Raw genomic sequence first — 19659 nt, forward strand, 5'->3', positions numbered from 1 at the left:
AACATTCCCAAAATAAAAAAGTAAAAATCTAATTTTTTCATAATTTTGGGCCAATTTGTATTCTGTTACATATTTTTGGTAAAAAAAAAAATCCCAATAAGTGTATATTGATTGGTTTGCACAAAAGTTATCGCGTCTACAAACTAGGGGAAAGATTTATGTCATATTTATTTATTTATTTTTATACTAGTAATGGCGGTGATCAGCAATTTTTTTTTTAGCGGGACTGCGACATTGCGGCAGACAGATCGAACCCCTAACTGACATTTTTGACACTTTTGGGGGGGACCAGTGACATTACTACAGTAATCAGTGCTATAAATATGTACTGTCACTGTACTAATGACACTGGCAGGGAAGGGGGGTAACCTAGTGGGCGATCAAAGGGTTAAGTGTGAGCCTAGGGGGTGTTTACTAACTGTATGGGGGAGGGACTTGTGAAATGATCATAGAGACCTATATAGAAGGATCACAGGTGCTCTGTGATCATTCCAGGGAGAAAAACAGTCAGCTGTGTTTACAACATCCGACCGTCCTTCTCTCTCAGCGGGGAACGATCGCGGGTGCCCGGTGGCAATCGCAGCTGCTGGTCCTGTGGATTGGCAAGCTCGCTGCCTAGTGGGGGTAGGAGCGAGCCGCCTGCGGCGTGCGCTGCCCCCCAGCACCACTCCCCCGAACCGACGTACCAGTACGTCGATTCGTGCAGCCGAGCCAGCCTATATATATGCAGCGGGCGGTCGCCAAGTGTTTAACAATGTAGTCCAAGCCATGAAGTCCAAGGAATTGTCTGTAGACCTCAGAGACAGGATTGTATGGAGGTACAGATTGGGGGAAGGGTACAGAAATATTTCTGCAGCATTGAAGGTCCCAATGAGCAGAGTGGCCTCCATCATCTGTAAATGGGAGAAGTTTGGAACCACCAGGACTCTTCCTAGAGCGGGCCGCCCGGCCAAACTGAGCGATCGGGGGAGAAGGGACTTTGTCAGAGTGACCATCAGGTTCTTGGTCACCTCCCTGACTGAGCTTGTTTGTAGAATTTTGAGGAAAAAATATGAATTTAATCTATTTTGGAATAAGGCTGTAACATAACAAAATGTGGGAAAAGTAAAGCGCTGTGAATACTTTCCAGGTGCGCTGTATTATTGGGTGTATTTACGAAGCGGTAAATGTGACATTCACCAAAACATTCACAGGTGGGTCAAAATTTCCTGTCATTGAAAACACATTCACTGCTTTATAAATAGGCCGCTATGTGTAAGAGCTTCTATCTCTATACAGTATTGAAGGATGAGCAACATTGACAGCTTTCCCTTCACTGAAAATTTTGGCAACATTTTGACATACGAATGTAGTGCATTGTACTCAATGAGGGAGAGGGAATTGGGTAATTTTAGGTGGTTTGTAGGGGTGTAATAAGCTTTAAATTTCTCTTGAGGGTTGATGGTTTATTTTGCATTTGCTTCCTTATTTGCTTAGTGTATTTTAATTTTATTTGTCCCACATAAAAAAATAAATAAAAATATTACAAAACAAAAATGTGCTTGTTTTTGTGTTCTTATTTTTGTGCATTTTGTTTATTATATGTGAACAAAAATACACATTTTTAAAATAAAATACTCAAATATGTTCTTAAATACTTACCTTTATTTTTTTATGTGCTTAAAAAAAAAAAAATCTAAATATATACAAATTTGTATACATACAATTATTAAATGTTTGTAATTTTTATTTTTCTAAATTAATTTTAAAGGCAGTCTACGTGGTGATAGGGGGGCAGTTTTGCTAAAATTGACATTGTTGCAAAATCACTTTTTCTGGAATCATCTTCTCATCTGCACAGAACATGTATTTCTAAGACTGACTGCAGTGCCACCATGCCCACCAGATCTCACCCTTCCTTAGATTGACTGCCAGTCTTGCCAGGTGCCACCCTGCCTTAGATCGACTGCCCGTTCCACCAGGTCTCACCCTTCCTTAGATCGACTGCCCGTTCCACCGGGTTTCACCCTTCCTTAGATTGACTGCCAGTCTCGCCAGGTACCACCCTTCCTTAGATCGACTGCCCATTCCACCAGGTCTCACCCTTCCTTAAATCGACTGCCCGTTCCACCGGGTTTCACCCTTCCTTAGATTGACTGCCAGTCTCGCCAGGTACCACTCTTCCTTAGATCGACTGCCCATTCCACCAGGTCTCACCCTTCCTTAGATCGACTGCCCGTTCCACCGGGTTTCACCCTTCCTTAGATTGACTGCCAGTCTCGCCAGGTACCACCCTTCCTTAGATCGACTGCCCATTCCACCAGGTCTCACCCTTCCTTAGATCGACTGCCTGTTCCACCGGGTTTCACCCTTCCTTAGATTGACTGCCAGTCTCGCCAGGTATCACTCTTCCTTAGATCGACTGCCCATTCCACCAGGTCTCATCCTTCCTTAGATCGACTGCCCGTTCCACCAGGTTTCACCCTTCTTTAGATTGACTGCCAGTCTCGCCAGGTACCACCCTTCCTTAGAACGACTGCCAGTTTCACCAGGCCCATCCTTCCTTAAATCGACTGCCAGTGCCACCAGGTCCCACCTTTTCTCGAAATGACTGCCAGCCCTTCCAGGTCTTCCTCTTCCCTAGATTGACTGCCAGTGCCACTAGGTCCCACCCTTAGATTGACCGCCTGTGCCACCAGGTCTCACTCTTCCTTGAATTGACTGCCAGTGCCCCCAGGTCTCACCCTTCCTTAGACTGACTGCCAGTCTCACCAGGTACCATCCATCCTTGGATCAACTGCCCATTCCACCAGTTTTTACCCTTCCTTAAATTGACTGCCAATCGAGTCAAGTCTCACCCTTCCTTAGAATGAGTGCCAGTATCACCCTTCCTTAGAACGAGTGCCAGTATCACCAGGCCCATCCTTCCTTAGTTTGACTGGCACGCCTGTGCCACCAGGCCCCATCCTTCCTTAAATCGACTGTTAGTGCCACCAGGTCCTGCCTTTTTCTGAAATGACTGCCAGCCCTGCCAGGTTTTCCCCTTCCTTAGATCGACTGCAAGCGTCACTAGGTCCTACCCTTTCTTATATAGAGCGCCTGTACCACCATGTCCCACCCTTCTTTGAATTAACTGCCAGTGCCACCAGGTCTCACCCTTCCTTAGACTGACCACTGTGCCACCAGGTCCCATCCTTTCTTGAATTTACTGTCAGTGCCACCCTCCTTAGATTGATTGCAGTGCCACCGGGTACCCCTTTCCTTAGACTGGTTGCCAGTCCCATCAGGTCTCACCCTTCCATAGATTGACTGCCAGTCCAGCCAGGTTCCATTCTTCTATCTTAGTGTCCCTGGTAGAATTTGTAAAGGAAGTAACTCAGGTAGTTTTTTGGCCCCATCATCTCATCAGTCAGGGTTGCCAGGAGCTCCCCCAAACCATTCCACACAATTTCACTATTTGCTACTCTGTCATGTATAATTCTTTTTTAAACCCAATGGGAATGGGCAATTTGGAGTTTTAGGAATTTTTAAAATAGTTGGAGTGAACCACAAGCATAGGTATGTGCACAGGGTGTGCCAGGCGTGCCTGGGCACACCCTGATCATCCTACTCTTCCTCCTGCTGCTCTACGTTGAGTACCCTGTCCATAATGAAGAAAATTCTCCCGTTTTGGATCCTAAAAATTTTGTAAAAAAATAAAAATATTGTAAAAAAAAATAAAAATATTGTAAAAAAAAATAAAAATATTGTAAAAAAACATTGTAAAAAATAAAAATATTGTAAAATATTGTAAAAAATAAAAATATTGTAAAAAAAATAAAAATATTGTAAAAAAACATTGTAAACAAATATTGTAAAAAAATAAAAATATTATAAATAAATATTTAAAAAAATAAAACAAAAAATAATAAAGAATATAATAATAAAAAAGAAAACTACAGACACCGTCCACTGCCCTACTGACACCAATCTCTGCCCTACTGCTACAATCTCTGTCCACATCTCTCTGGACACTGTCAGTATATGTACACACACACACATGTGTTTGAGCTTTGGGGTGCACACCCTAATGTAATATGCTGTACACACCTATGACCACAACTGAACAGTCCTTTCAGAAGTCCTAGTCCCTGGTAAAAGCCATGACATGGATAGGAGAACGCAGCCAAATTATAACCCTACGGAGGTCATAAATGATGAAAAATGTCAGTATTTCCTTCTAAACGTAATTTACAAGAAAGGGTTATTTATACCCCCCGTACACGCGCTGCGGCCGGCGGGCGTTCACCGCGCCGGTGTCTGCACCATGCCGGCCTGCGACATAATAATGATGAATTTTACGGCTGTAAATCTGCGAATATTCCCAGAGGAGCTTCATATATTTGGCCTCCTATATAAATATATCAGCCTGGAAAATAACCTCAAATATTTATATGATACCCGCAGCTTAATTACATCTGCAGTGAATTATTGCCCAGATGTCGGCACCGCCGTAGACGCCTCGCCGCCACTAGATGTCGCTGTAATCCCAGACTGCTTATTATTCGTCTACTGGGCCGATCGATTGTAAAATCACCTTGTAGCTTGTTCCTTCGTGTCACCATCAGAGGAGGACATGTGTGCAGAGAATCCTCAGAATTATTTTATTGCCATTTTTGGGGCGTAAATGTGAATCTTCTAAGTAAAAAAATTTTTTTTTTTTTAATTTTGCTTAAAACAAGAGAATTCCTAGCAGAGATTGTAAGTAAAAAAAATATGTTTTGTTCATGACTAGGGATGATTCCAGCATAATTAGTTTTACAGATTGTGCCACAAAAGCAGAAATCCTCAACTGCACAAGATTTGTGTTTAAAAAAAAAAAATATATCTACTATTTTTTACTTTATTTAGAGGCCATATTTCTTTTTTGTTTTTGTTTTTTTGGGGGGAGGGGGGCTGTTATATTTTAGGGTAGTTTAGTTTGTGTTCACCATATTTGTGTTTTTGTTTCTTCCTTTTTATGATTGCTATTTCTACTCTATCCCCTTTTTTATTTGCTTTTTATTTTATTTCTATAACTAAAAATACAAAAAAAAAAATAAATAATAATTCATTTTTTTCCTTTTTGTAATTTTAATTTGTGTATTGTCACCTTACAATTTTGAATTTGCTTTTTATTTTTTTTTTTTTTATTAAATAAAATAAACCAAAATAAAAAAAAAAAAAAACAACAGAAATTAATAAAGATGGTAAGGGGATTTTTTGGCACAATAACAGGTCCGGTAGAGGTGAAATGAGTGCTCAGGCTGCGAGAACCAGATTCTAACCCCCCCAATATTGTCAGAACACCCAACAATACCTTCAGAGTCAATCACCTAACTCTGACCTCACCAGGACAAGCCGACTCCAACCATGTTACTGATACAAAAGCAGAAATTCTCAATTTTGCAAGATTTAAATAAAAATAAAAAACCAGACTCCTGTTTCCTTTATTTAGAGGGTATTTTTTATTTAATTTTTTTTTTTTGGGGGGGGAGGGGGGGCTGTTATATTTAACATTGTTTAGTTTATTTTGTGTTCTTTGTATTTGTGTTTTGTTTTTTGTTTTTTCAGATCCTCAGAGAGTTCTTTGCCATGAGGTGCCATGTTGAACTTCCAGTGACCAGTATGAGAGAGTGAGAGCGATAACACCAAATTTAACACACCTGCTCCCCATTCACACCTGAGACCTTGTAACACTAACGAGTCACATGACACCGGGGAGGGAAAATGGCTAATTTGGACATTGTCACTTAGGGGTGTACTCACTTTTGTTGCCAGCGGTTTAGACATTAATGGCTGTGTGTTGAGTTATTTTGAGGGGACAGCAAATTTACACTGTTATACAAGCTGTACACTCACTACTTTACATTGTAGCAAAGTGTCATTTCTTCAGTGTTGTCACATGAAAAGATAGAATAAAATATTTACAGAAAATGTGAGGGGTGTACTTACTTTTGTCAGATATTGTGTATGTGTATATATATATATATATATGTATATATATATATATATATATATATATATGCACACACTCTTATAAATAAAATGTAAAAAAAATTAAAATGTATTAAAACATGAAGAGTGCCAGCAGGGCAGAGGTTGGTGTCGGTAGTTCTTTTATTTATTTATTTTTTTTACGTATTATTGTTTATAATTTTTTTTAGGAGCCCCGTTGGGGGGCTTTGGTGAAATATCAGCAATGGCAATCTGCACCACATGGGGTGATTAGGGTGTGCCCAGGCACAACTGGCACACCCACTGCGTACGTCAGAAAGCAGACAGTGGCGAGTTTTTTCAAGTTGTAATTTTTTTGTCACAATTTTTTGGGAAAATTAAGAAATGTAATTTTTTTTTCACATTTTTTTTTTTTATATTTCACCAGTGCAGTACAGCTTCATCATATAACTGGTGCGGCAGTGATCAGGGGCACTGACTGGCGGTGATCAGGGACACTGACTGGCGGTGATCAGGGACACTGACTGGCGGTGATCAGGGACACTGACTGGCGGTGATCAGGGACACTGACTGGCGGTGATCAGGGACACTGACTGGAGGTGATCAGGGACACTGACTGGCGGTGATCAGGGACACTGGACTGGCGGTGATCAGGGACACTGACTGGCGGTGATCAGAGACACTGACTGGAGGTGATCAGGGACACTGACTGGCGGTGATCAGAGACACTGACTGGCGGTGATCAGGGACACTGACTGGAGGTGATCAGGGACACTGACTGGAGGTGATCAGGGACACTGACTGGCGGTGATCAGGGACACTGACTGCCGGTGATCAGGGACACTGACTGCCGGTGATCAGGGACACTGACTGGAGGTGATCAGGGACACTGACTGGAGGTGATCAGGGACACTGACTGGAGGTGATCAGGGACACTGACTGGCGGTGATCAGAGACACTGACTGGAGGTGATCAGGGACACTGACTGCCGGTGATCAGGGACACTGACTGGCAGTGATCAGGGACACTGACTGGAGGTGATCAGGGACACTGACTGGAGGTGATCAGGGACACTGACTGGCGGTGATCAGGGACACTGCCTGGAGGTGATCAGGGACACTGACTGGAGGTGATCAGGGACACTGACTGCCGGTGATCAGGGACGCTGACTGGCAGTGATCAGGGACGCTGACTGGAGGTGATCAGGGACGCTGACTGGAGGTGATCAGGGACACTGACTGGAGGTGATCAGGGACACTGACTGGAGGTGATCAGGGACACTGACTGGCGGTGATCAGGGACACTGACTGGAGGTGATCAGAGACACTGACTGGAGGTGATCAGGGACACTGACTGCCGGTGATCAGGGACACTGACTGGCAGTGATCAGGGACACTGACTGGAGGTGATCAGGGACACTGACTGGAGGTGATCAGGGACACTGACTGGCGGTGATCAGGGACACTGACTGGAGGTGATCAGGGACACTGACTGCCGGTGATCAGGGACACTGACTGGAGGTGATCAGGGACACTGACTGGAGGTGATCAGGGACACTGACTGCCGGTGATCAGGGACACTGACTGCCGGTGATCAGGGACACTGACTGGCGGTGATCAGGGACACTGACTGGCGGTGATCAGGGACACTGGACTGGCGGTGATCAGGGACACTGACTGGCGGTGATCAGAGACACTGACTGGAGGTGATCAGGGACACTGACTGGCGGTGATCAGAGACACTGACTGGCGGTGATCAGGGACACTGACTGGAGGTGATCAGGGACACTGACTGGCGGTGATCAGGGACACTGACTGGCGGTGATCAGGGACACTGACTGCCGGTGATCAGGGACACTGACTGGAGGTGATCAGGGACACTGACTGGAGGTGATCAGGGACACTGACTGGAGGTGATCAGGGACACTGACTGGCGGTGATCAGAGACACTGACTGGAGGTGATCAGGGACACTGACTGGCGGTGATCAGGGACACTGACTGGAGGTGATCAGGGACACTGACTGGAGGTGATCAGGGACACTGACTGGCGGTGATCAGGGACACTGACTGGAGGTGATCAGGGACACTGACTGGAGGTGATCAGGGACACTGACTGCCGGTGATCAGGGACACTGACTGGCAGTGATCAGGGACACTGACTGGAGGTGATCAGGGACGCTGACTGGAGGTGATCAGGGACACTGACTGAAGGTGATCAGGGACACTGACTGGAGGTGATCAGGGACACTGACTGGCGGTGATCAGGGACACTGACTGGAGGTGATCAGAGACACTGACTGGAGGTGATCAGGGACACTGACTGCCGGTGATCAGGGACACTGACTGGCAGTGATCAGGGACACTGACTGGAGGTGATCAGGGACACTGACTGGAGGTGATCAGGGACACTGACTGGCGGTGATCAGGGACACTGACTGGAGGTGATCAGGGGCACTGACTGGCGGTGATCAGGGACACTGACTGGCGGTGATCAGGGACACTGACTGGCGGTGATCAGGGACACTGACTGGCGGTGATCAGGGACACTGACTGGCGGTGATCAGGGACACTGACTGGCGGTGATCAGGGACACTGACTGGAGGTGATCAGGGACACTGACTGGCGGTGATCAGGGACACTGGACTGGCGGTGATCAGGGACACTGACTGGCGGTGATCAGGGACACTGACTAGAGGTGATCAGGGACACTGACTGGCGGTGATCAGAGACACTGACTGGCGGTGATCAGGGACACTGACTGGAGGTGATCAGGGACACTGACTGGCGGTGATCAGGGACACTGACTGGCGGTGATCAGGGACACTGACTGCCGGTGATCAGGGACACTGACTGGAGGTGATCAGGGACACTGACTGGAGGTGATCAGGGACACTGACTGGCGGTGATCAGAGACACTGACTGGAGGTGATCAGGGACACTGACTGCCGGTGATCAGGGACACTGACTGGCAGTGATCAGGGACACTGACTGGAGGTGATCAGGGACACTGACTGGAGGTGATCAGGGACACTGACTGGCGGTGATCAGGGACACTGACTGGAGGTGATCAGGGACACTGACTGCCGGTGATCAGGGACACTGACTGGCGGTGATCAGGGACACTGGACTGGCGGTGATCAGGGACACTGACTGGCGGTGATCAGAGACACTGACTGGAGGTGATCAGAGACACTGACTGGCGGTGATCAGGGACACTGACTGGCGGTGATCAGGGACACTGACTGGAGGTGATCAGGGACACTGACTGGCGGTGATCAGGGACACTGACTGCCGGTGATCAGGGACACTGACTGCCGGTGATCAGGGACACTGACTGGCGGTGATCAGGGACACTGACTGGCGGTGATCAGGGACACTGACCGGTGGCAGTTAAAAAATAAAAAAACAAATTCCACAGCTTTTCTCTCTCTCTCCATCTGCAGGGTATTGGTCTTGTCTCTGCCCCTCCTGTAGTGGGTGGAGCCTCCTGTAGTTTTTGTTGTGGGTGGAGCCTACTTTGCCCTGCCCACAGCTCTGCTCTCAACACAGGCTATGTACAGCCCAGTGATGATGTCACAGCTACTTCTACAAGGTAATATCTGGGTTTGCAAAGGCATTTGTTGCACACAGAGTGGATTTATATCCTTTGTGGCAATAAACAAATAAAATAAATAGAAGGCGTCCGGACTTTAGGTTTCATTTTAGGTTTAGTGAGGGGAAATCTTCTAACTGGGACACTTGTTCTGGTAAGAGGAAGTTTCTCCACGCTTTGGAGTGATTTCCCCTCACTTCCTGTTGTGTCACCCTGACAGGAAGTGAAGGGGAATCTCCCACAATGGGACGCAGACAGAAGAAAATAAACTGAAATGGGTTTTCACACTTCTATAAATTATCCAAACATGAAAAAAAAAACTTCTGTCTCCATAAAAACGTTATTATCCGATAAAGACGGGAAATCTTCATGTGACATTAATGGCAGATTTCTGGACACATCTGCCGGATGGGGGGAGGGGGGAGGGGAGGAAAACCCGACTTATGGAGATTTCACGGGGAAAAAAGTTCAAATTTCAGCACAAGAAGCTTAAAACCAACCAGTGAGCATATGTGGGGGGATATTAGATGAGCAATGAGAGCGGAGCGATGCTCTGCAGCTAACCATAGAGGTCAGTGATGGGATAATCTGCAGAATATATCAATATGGATCTGTTAGGAGGGGGATGGGATGGAGCGATGTTCTGCAGATCTCTAGGAAGGTCAAAGATGGAATAATCTGCAGAATATATCAGGAGGGAGATGGAATAGAGCAATGTTCTGCAGATCTCCATAGAGGTCAGTGATGGAAAAAACTGCAGAATATATCAATATGGGTCTGTCAGGAGGGGATGAGATGGAGCAATGTTCTGCAGATCTGTAGAGAGGTCATTGATGGAATAATCTGCAGAGTTTATCAATATGGATCTGTCGGGGGGGACGGGGGACGGAGCAATGCTCTGCAGATCTGTAGAGAGGACATTGATGGAATAATCTGCAGAATATATTAATATAGATCTGTCGGGGACGGGGGATGGAGCGATGTTCTGCAGATCTCTAGAGGGAATAAGCTGCAGAATATATCAATATGGATCTGTCAGGAGGGGGATAGGATGGGGCAATGCTCTGCAGTTCTGTAGAGAGGTCAGTGATGGAATAATCTGCACATTATGTCAGGAGGGGACGGAGCGATGTTCTGCAGATCTCTAGAGGGAATAATCTGCAGAATATATCAATATGGATCTGTCAGGAGGGGGATGGGATGGAGCAATGCTCTGCAGATCTGTACAGAGGTCAGTGATGGAATAATCTGCAGATTATATCAGGAGGGGGAGGGGACAGAGCGATGTTCTGCAGATCTCTAGAGAAGTCAGTGATGGGATAATCTGCAGAATATATCAATATGGATCTTTCAATAGGTGGACGGGACAAAGCGATGTTTTGCAGATCTCAAATATTGATCTGTCAGGAGGGGGGGGGGGGGGGGGGGGATGGGATGGAGTGATGTTCTGCAGATCTGTAGAGAGGTCAGTGATGAAATAATCTGCAGAATATATCAATCTGGATCTGTCAGGAGGGGGATGGGATGGAGCGATATTCTGCAGATCTCTAGAGGGAATAATCTGCAGAATTTATCAATCTGGGTCTGTCAGGAGGGGGATGGGATGGAGCGATGTTCTGCAGATCTCTAGAGGGAATAATCTGCAGAATTTATCAATCTGGGTCTGTCAGGAGGGGGATGGGATGGAGCGATGTCCTGCAGATCTCTAGAGGGAATAATCTGGAGAATATATCAGTCTGGATCTGTCAGGAAGGAGCGATGTTCTGCAGATCTTTAGAGGGAATAATCTGCAGAATATATCATTATATGTAGGGATGTAAGCGGACAGAGCGATGCTCTGCAGAGCGTCTCACCTCTGGTTGCAGAGCTGACAGGCGAAGCAGTCCAGGTGGTAAACGTTATCTCTGGCACGCATGACCATTTCGAAGGCGGGGATGAGCTTGCTGCACGCTGCGCAGTTCCCTGTGGTTCCGAAGAGCCTGCCAAACAGAAACACCAATCAGATATAAGGCGGCAATGACATCACAGTGACCCATTACAGACATCGCACATCGCTCTGCATCTGAACAAAAACCCATACCCACTCACAGAGGCTCAGCATCACATGTGGGTGTTACCTTTAGAAATGCAGCCTGCCTAGGAACGCCCACTCCTCCAGACTGACTCCACCCATTAAGGCATTTGGATATTTGCATAACTCCTCCCAAGACACCACCCACTGTTTGCATCCATCAGGACTGAGGGTGCAGGGGGCTGTGATGTTTCAGGATGCTATGTACTGCCCCCTGCTGGCTCCTCCCACCAGCCATGATCTGCCTACATTGCATAGAGAAGCACAGAGACCCAGTGATGATGATATTTAATGAAAACAGAAAGGTTTTATTTAAAAAATGTATTAACATGTTTATGAAAGAGGAGGAAGGAAAATAAGGATCCAAGCATGCAGAGGTGGATCCTAAACCTGAGTGTGTGCAGGCAGTGAGTGCCATGCTATGGGGGGGGGGGGGTGCCAGTGTAGAAGGAGATCAGGGTGTAGGAGACTTCCCGCTGGTTGCTGCCACCGCCACTGGACATCCAGCTGGAGATATTCTCCTGCCTGCACAGGACACAGCCTTCCCTCCTGACCCCGGGTGCTGCAGGACCGGTGAGATGTGGGGGGAATAGGGGTGTGGTGGGCGAGGGGAATCTGGAGGTGTGATCAGAGTGGAGTGATCTTGGGGGGGCGTTATCTGGGGGGTGCAATTTGGAGGTGTGATCAGAATGGGGGAATCAGTGGGGTGTGATCAAAGTGGGGGGGGGGGTATCTGGGGGTGTAATTAGGGTGGGGGTTCCTGGGGGTGTCATTAAAGTGGAAGGATCTGGCGGTGTGATCAGAATGGAGGAATCTGGGGGGTGTGATTAGGGTGGGGGTATCTGGGGTGTGTGATCAGAGTGAAGGAATCTGGAGGGGTAGGGATATCTGGGGGGTGTGATCAGAGTGGGGGGTATCTGGGGGGTGTGATCAGAGGGGAGGAATCTGAAAGGGTGGGGGGATCTGGGGGGGGGGGGGTTCTGGGGGTGTAATTAGGGTGGGGGTATCTGGGGGGTGTCATTAGAGTGGAGGGATCTGGAGGTGTGATCAGAATGGAGGAGTCTGGGGAGGGTTTTTTTTTGGGGGGGGGTTTGATTAGAGTGGGGGGTATCTAGGGGTGAGATTAGGGTGGTGTGTGTGATCAGAGTGAAGGAATCTGGATGGGTAAGGGGATTTGATGGGGGGGGATCTGGGGGGTATCATCATAGTGAAGGGATTTGGGGTGATTAGGGTGGAGGAATCTGAGGGGAAGGGGATTAGGGGTGTGATCAGAATAGAGGAATTGGGGGGGTGTATCTGGAGGGTTTCATCAGAATAAGGGGTGTGATTAGGGTGGGGGCATCTTGGGTGTGTGATCAGAGTAAAGGAATCTAGAGGGGTGGGAGGATCTGGGGGTGTGGTCAGAGTGGAGGTATCTGGAGGGGGGGTGATCAGAATGGAGTGATCTGGGGGGTAGGGGGATCTTGGGCTGTAATTAGGGTGGGGGTATCATCAGAGTCTGGAGGTATATGGGGGTGTGGTCAGGGTGGGGAGGTATTTAGAGGTGTGGTTAGGGTGGGGGTATCTGGGGGAGGGGGGTGTCTGGGGGTGTGATCAGGGTGGGGGGTGTCTGGGGGAGGGGGGGTGTCTGGGGGTGTGATCAGGGTGGGGATATCTAAAATTCCATGAGACAGGGGGGCAAATTACTTGCCTTGGCCCAGGCGCTGACAACCCACGCTGTGCCACTGGATTAGATTGACTTTAGCGGAGCTGCAGGAGTACCTGGAGCTCATTAGCGGCTCACTGTCTGGTTTGTACCGGTTACCCCGGAGTTGTGTTTTAATTATTCCATTTTCAGTTATAAGTGGATGTGATTTCACCTTCCACAATTTTTTACGTGACAAACTTCGTAGAGCAACAAATCCATAATTCTCGGCTCCCCGGTGCATTGACCTATTTGCTAACTATTCAGCTTTGCCAATTGGATGGTCCTTTGTGTCTCTGCCCCAATCACACTTGTGTGTGGAGTCTGCGACTCCTCCCAGCCCGGGGTATTGTACGGTCATGTGATGTGTGCGGCATTATCTGCAATGTTCGGGCGCAGAGCAAAGTCCGAGGAACGCCGGACAGAAAGCAGCTAAAACAAGGCGTAATATGGATGGCCGTTCTCCATTGATCACAATGTCACCTGATGATGATCAATAACTGTCTCAGAAATATTAGGAATGGAAAAGTGTATAATAATCCCCATTCTCCGGAACAGCGAAGGCAGATGTTATTAATGGTATAACTTGTGTATTGTTTTATTTATAACAGTGTAAACATTGATCAGACGGGAGATAGAGAGATACAAAGTAACATTGTTTATAAACATTGATCAGACAGGAGATGGAGATACAAAGTAACATTGTTTATAAACATTGATCAGACGGGAGATAGAGAGATACAAAGTAACATTGTGTATAAACATTGATCAGACGGGAGATAGAGAGATACAAAGTAACATTGTTTATAAACATTGATCAGACGGGAGATAGAGAGATACAAAGTTACATTGTTTATAAACATTGATCAGACAGGAGATAGAGAGATACAAAGTAACATTGTTTATAAACATTGATCAGACAGGAGATAGAGAGATACAAAGTAACATTGTTTAGACAGGAGATAGAAATAAAAGAGAAGATACAAAGTGACATTGTTACTTTTATAGCTTCTCTATTTCATTCAACTCCAGATCAAAGGGATGATCTCCACTTCACTTTGTCTTTCTCTTCCCCCTTAAAGTGGTTTTAATGGCTGAAGGTTGCATTCTAAAAAAAACCTATGTGCTGCCCCCCCCCCCCCAATACTCACCTAAGCCCCCTGTCAATCCAGCGATGTGCACGGTGGGGCCTTGGCTGTCCCAGGACCCCCTCTCCACATTAGCTGAGACAGCAGTGGGAGCCAATCACAGCCAGTGAGCCAATGAGGAGAGAGCTTTTAAAGCGTGACCTATGGATGGTAAAATTTATGCAGTTTTGTGCGGGCGTGCACAATTTTAAAGCGTGACATGTTTGGTATCTTTTTACTCAGCGTAACATCATCTTTTATCATTTACAAAAAAAAAAATAAATAAATAATTGGATTATGTATTGTGTTTTTTTGCATTAAAATGTAAAAATTTCCCCAAAACCTGTTTGAAAAAACTGCTACACAAATACCGTGTGACATAAAAAATTGCAAAAACCACCAAATTATTCTCTAAGGCCTCTGCTTTAAATATATATATATATAATGTTTGGAAGTTCTAACTCATTTTCTAGAAAAGAAAAACGTATTTTCACATGGAAACAAAAAACGCCAGAAAACGCCCAGTCTTCAAGTGGTTAATACCACTTTAACTATTATTTTCTTGTTTTTTTTTTTTTTTTTTATTTCTGTTTGTCAATAATTCAGCAAAACCAAAAATTCTGAAGAATATCCAGCACACCGGCAGACATAATTCTGAAAGCTCCGGATTTATTGAGGTTCTAATATACACGTAAACTGCAAGGAAAAGTGCAAAAACAGGACAAAAATAAACATGTCCGCCATACATCCACCATGGTTTATTACATATTGCTCTATTCCTTGCAGTCTACATTAACCACTTGCCGACCGCCCGCCGCAGTTTTACTACGGCAGGCTGGCTTGGCTGCGAAAATCAGGGTAGGGTTACGTCAGTTAAAGGGAGTGGCCCTAGGGGGCGAGCGCACGCCGCCGGTGGCACGCTTCTACCCCCACTAGGCAGCGGGAATGCAGATCCACGGGACCAGCGGGCGCGATTGCCGCCGGGCACCCCACAATCGCTCCCCGCTGATAGAGAACGGCGGTCAGCTGTTGTAAACACAGCTGACCGTTCTTCTCTCTGGAATGATCATAGAGTGCCTGTGATATAACAATGCATATTTTCAGCACTGATTACTGTAGTAATGTCACTGGTACCCCCAAAAGTGTCAAAAATGTCAGTTAGGGGTCCGATCTGTCCGCCGTAATGTCGCAGTCCCGCTAAAAATCGAAGATCGCCGCCATTACTAGTAAAAAAATTAAAAAATAAATAAAAATGACATCTTTCCCCTAGTTTGTAGACGCTTATTGCGATTTTTTTTTTTTTTACCACAAATATGTAGCAGAATACAAATTGGCCTAAAATGATAAAAAATTAGATTTTTACATTTTATTTTTTTGGGAATGTTATATAGTAGAATGTGGAAAGTATTGTTTTTTTTTTTGTTGTTTATAGCGCAAAAAAAAAAAAATCGCACAGATGATCAAATACCACCAAAAGAAATCTCTATTTGTGGAAACAAAAGGACATCAATTTTATTTGGGTACAGCTTCGCACAATTTGACAGTTAAAATAACGCAGTGCTAAATCGCAAAAAAAATGGCCTGGTCATTAAGGGGGCAAATCCTTCCGGTCCAGAAGTGGTTAAAGCACTTTATAACAAAATCTGGAGTTTTCAGGGTTATCTCTGTTGGTGTGCTGGATTTTTTTCTGGGTGAGCTGTACACGGGTGGCTGGTCACTGAGCACCCCATTTTTAGGAGGCACTAAGAAGATTGGACTGAATTTGGTTTTTATTGTTGTCTGTGTCCCCGCTGGGGAGATTCGCCCCTTCTTTTTGTCTTGGTGACCGTTGTCTTTGGTACAGAAAGTAATTGGAAATGTTTACCAAAGATTCACAATTTTTCACGGATTTTTCAGGATTTAGTTAATCACTTCTGGGCCGGAAGGATTTGCCCCCTTAAAGCAGAGTTCCAGCCATTTCACTCACCTGTCCAACGGTCCAGCGATGCGGCCGCCCGAAGCCTCGATCCTCTCCCTCGGCGCCGGCATCACTGCTGTGGGCACCCGGCTGTTACAGTTTGCGGCTTCACAGCCGGGTACCCACTGCGCATGCGCGAGTCGCGCTGCGCATCTTGATTGGCCGGCAATCTTCTGGGACCTCTGACATGTCCCAGAAGATTGCAGGGAGGGAGGGGAAGAGGAGAACTTCCGTTCAGGGCGCCGCGGCGCTCCGAGCGGAAGTGGGAGCGGGTACCTGTCAAAACTAGGTACCCGCTCCCCCCCCAAAAAAAATGACATGCCAAATGTGGCATGTCAGGGGGTTAGAATACCTAAAGCGGAAGTTCCATTTTTGGGTGGAACTCCGCTTTAATGATCAGGCCATTTTTTGCGATTCGGCACTGCGTTACTTTAACTGACAATTGCGCGGTCGTGCGACGCTGTACCCAAATAAAATGAATGTTTTTTTCTCCACAAACAGAGCTTTCTTTTGGTGGTATTTGGTCACCTCTGCGACTTTTATATTTTTCACTATAAACAAAAAAAGAGCGACCATTCTAAAAAAAAAAAAAAAAAAGACAATATTTTTTAGTTTCTGCTATAAAACATTCCCAAAAAAAAAAAAAAATCAATTTTTTTCATCATTTTAGTTCAATTTGTATTCTGCTACATATTTTTGGTAAAATAAATCCCAATGTGTGTATATTAATTGGTTTGTGCAAAAGTTATTGCGTCTACAAACTATTTATGTCATTTTTATTTATTTATTTATTTTTTTTACTAGTAATGGCGGCGATCTGCGATTTTTAGCGGGACTGCGACATTGCGGCGGACAGATCGGACACCTAACTGACATTTTGACACTTTTGGGGGGACCAGTGACATTACTACAGTAATCAGTGCTAAAAATATGCACTGTCACTGTACTAATGACACTGGCAGGGGAGGGGTTACCACCAGGGGAGATCAAAGCGTTAAATGTGTCCCTAGGGGGTGTTTTCTAACTGTGTGGGGGATGGGCTTGCTGCATCAACACAGAGACCTGTGTTCCTAAATAAGAGGATCCCTGTGTTCATCGCTGACAGAACAGCGGTCTGCTGTGTGTACAACAGCAGACCCCATTCTGTCTCCATGGGGAGCGATTGGCAGCGGGTGCCCAGCGGAAATCACGGCCTGCCGGACCCACTGATTGGCTCCCCCCTGTGGCTGCTGAGCCCTGACACTGTTGTCAGTTTATGTGTCTTCTGTCCTCTCTCCCTGCCTGTCTGCTCCTGTGTCAGTGCCCCCCCCCCCTCCTGCGGCTGTAGTTTCATTTAAAGTTTCATATCCTGTCTACAGTCTGTTTAACCACTTAAGCCCCGGAGGATTTGGCTGCTAAACGACCATGGGGTATTTTGCGATTCGGCACTGCGTGATTTTAACGGACAATTGTGTGGTCGTGCGATGCTGTACCTAAACTAATTTGACGTCCTTTTTTTCCCACAAACAGAGCTTTCTTTTGGTGGTATTTGATCACCTGTGCGCTTTTTACTTTTTGCGCTATAAACAAAAAAATAGCGTAAATTTTGCAAAAATAGCAATATTTTTCACATTTTTTTATATGGAATTCCCCCTCCCAAAAAATGTAAAAATCAAAATTTTTTAACATTTTCGGCCAATTTGTTTTATCCTACCTATGTTTGGTAAAAAAAATCGCAAAAAGCGTATTTTTATTGGTTTGCGCAAAAGTTATCGCGTTTACTAACAAAGGGAAAGATTTTTGTTATTTTTGTTGTTTTTTTTTAACGCGTAATGGCGGCGATTTGCGATTTTTTTTGCGGTACTGCGACATTGCGGCGGACAGATCGGACCCTTGACTGACATTTTTTACACTTTTTGGGTTACCAGTGACATTTCTACAGTAATCAGTGCTATACATATGCACTGTTACTGTAAAAATACACTGGTAGTGAAGGGGTTAACTTTATTTGGGAGGGAGGGGCTGTGTGTGTCCCTAGGGGCGTGCTTTCTACTGTGATTGGCTGTGGCTTGAGGTGTAAGGACACTGATCAACGGTCCTACATAGTAGATCCGTGTGATCAGTGTTTTTATACCGAGGAGAATGACAGGTGGCTTGTTTACACAAGCCGCCTGACTTTCTCCCTCTCCCCCGACGATCGCCGAGTGACCGGCGGACATCGGGTCCGCCAGTCACACGCGCGGGGGGTCCGTGACCGCGCGGGAGCGCGCCTCCGCGGGCGCGCGCTCGCTCCCCAGACCCTCCCAGGCTAGTGACGTTAATTAACGTTAATTAACGTCACTCTGCCTGGCCGGGGCTGACCGCCGCAGTAAATCTACTTGCGGCGGTCGGCAAGCGGTTAATATATCCTGTGTGCCCCTCTGTCTGTGTTTTATAAAAAGTTTTCAGAGCGCCATTAGCCACTCACGTGACCCGCGGCCTCTCTCCTCCTCTCCCCCTCTCCTCCTCCTCCCCTCCAGACTGACTTCAGCAAGAAATCCTCAGCCCCGCCCGTGGCAGGCAGCTGTCAGACGGGGAAAGGAGAGAGCCAACGGGTCACGTGAGCGGCGCTCGGCACTATAAAAACTGGTAAAGAACGGCTTATTTTTTTTAAAACACAGACACAGACACTGACACAGACACTGACACCAGGGCACACAGGATTATTAAACAGACCAGACAGGATGGTATAAAGTGGCTTAGCAGCCACTTTAAAGGGGAAGTTGAGATACGGGGGGGTGGCATTTGCCCCCCCCCCCTGTCCCTACCTACAGACGCCCATGATTGGGGGGCTCTTTGATGGGGGACTGTGTGATTGGTGTGTAAGGGGGGGTGGTCTCTGTGATGGAAGGATTGTGTGATTGGGGGGTTCTTTGATGGGGGGCTGTGTGATTGGGGGCTCTGTGATGTTAGCACTATGTGATCGGGGGGTTCTTTGATAGGGGGGTCCTATGATGAAAGGACTGTGTGATTGGGGACTTTTTGGTGGGGGGGCTCTGTAATGAAAGTATTGTGTAATTGGGGGCTCTTTGGTAGGGGTATATGTGAATGGGGGGCTATGTGATGGATGACTATGTAACCGTGGGGCACTTTGGTGAGGGGACTGTGTGATTGGGATTCTGTTATGGAAGGACTGTGTGATTGGGGGGTTCTTTGATGGGGGGCTGTGTTATTGGGGCTCTGTTATGGAAGGACTGTGTGATCAGGGGGTTCTTTGATGAGGGCTGTGTGATTGGGGGGGGCTCTGTTGATGGA

General features: G+C 46.3%; 1 protein-coding gene across 2 annotated transcripts in view; it reads right to left on the reverse strand.

The window, feature by feature from the left end:
- The window catches only part of LMO1 (LIM domain only 1), a 200779-nt gene that overhangs the window by 4025 nt on the left and 177095 nt on the right, over window positions 1–19659 (reverse strand). For both annotated transcript variants that reach the window (XM_082269802.1, XM_082269801.1), the window contains exon 3: window positions 11401–11526. In XM_082269802.1, the coding sequence (XP_082125928.1) occupies window positions 11401–11526 (126 nt within the window). The remainder of the gene's footprint in view (window positions 1–11400; window positions 11527–19659) is intronic.

The sequence above is a fragment of the Pelophylax lessonae genome, assembly GCF_965119305.1.
Source record: "Pelophylax lessonae genome assembly, chromosome: 10".
Taxonomy (NCBI): domain Eukaryota; kingdom Metazoa; phylum Chordata; class Amphibia; order Anura; family Ranidae; genus Pelophylax; species Pelophylax lessonae.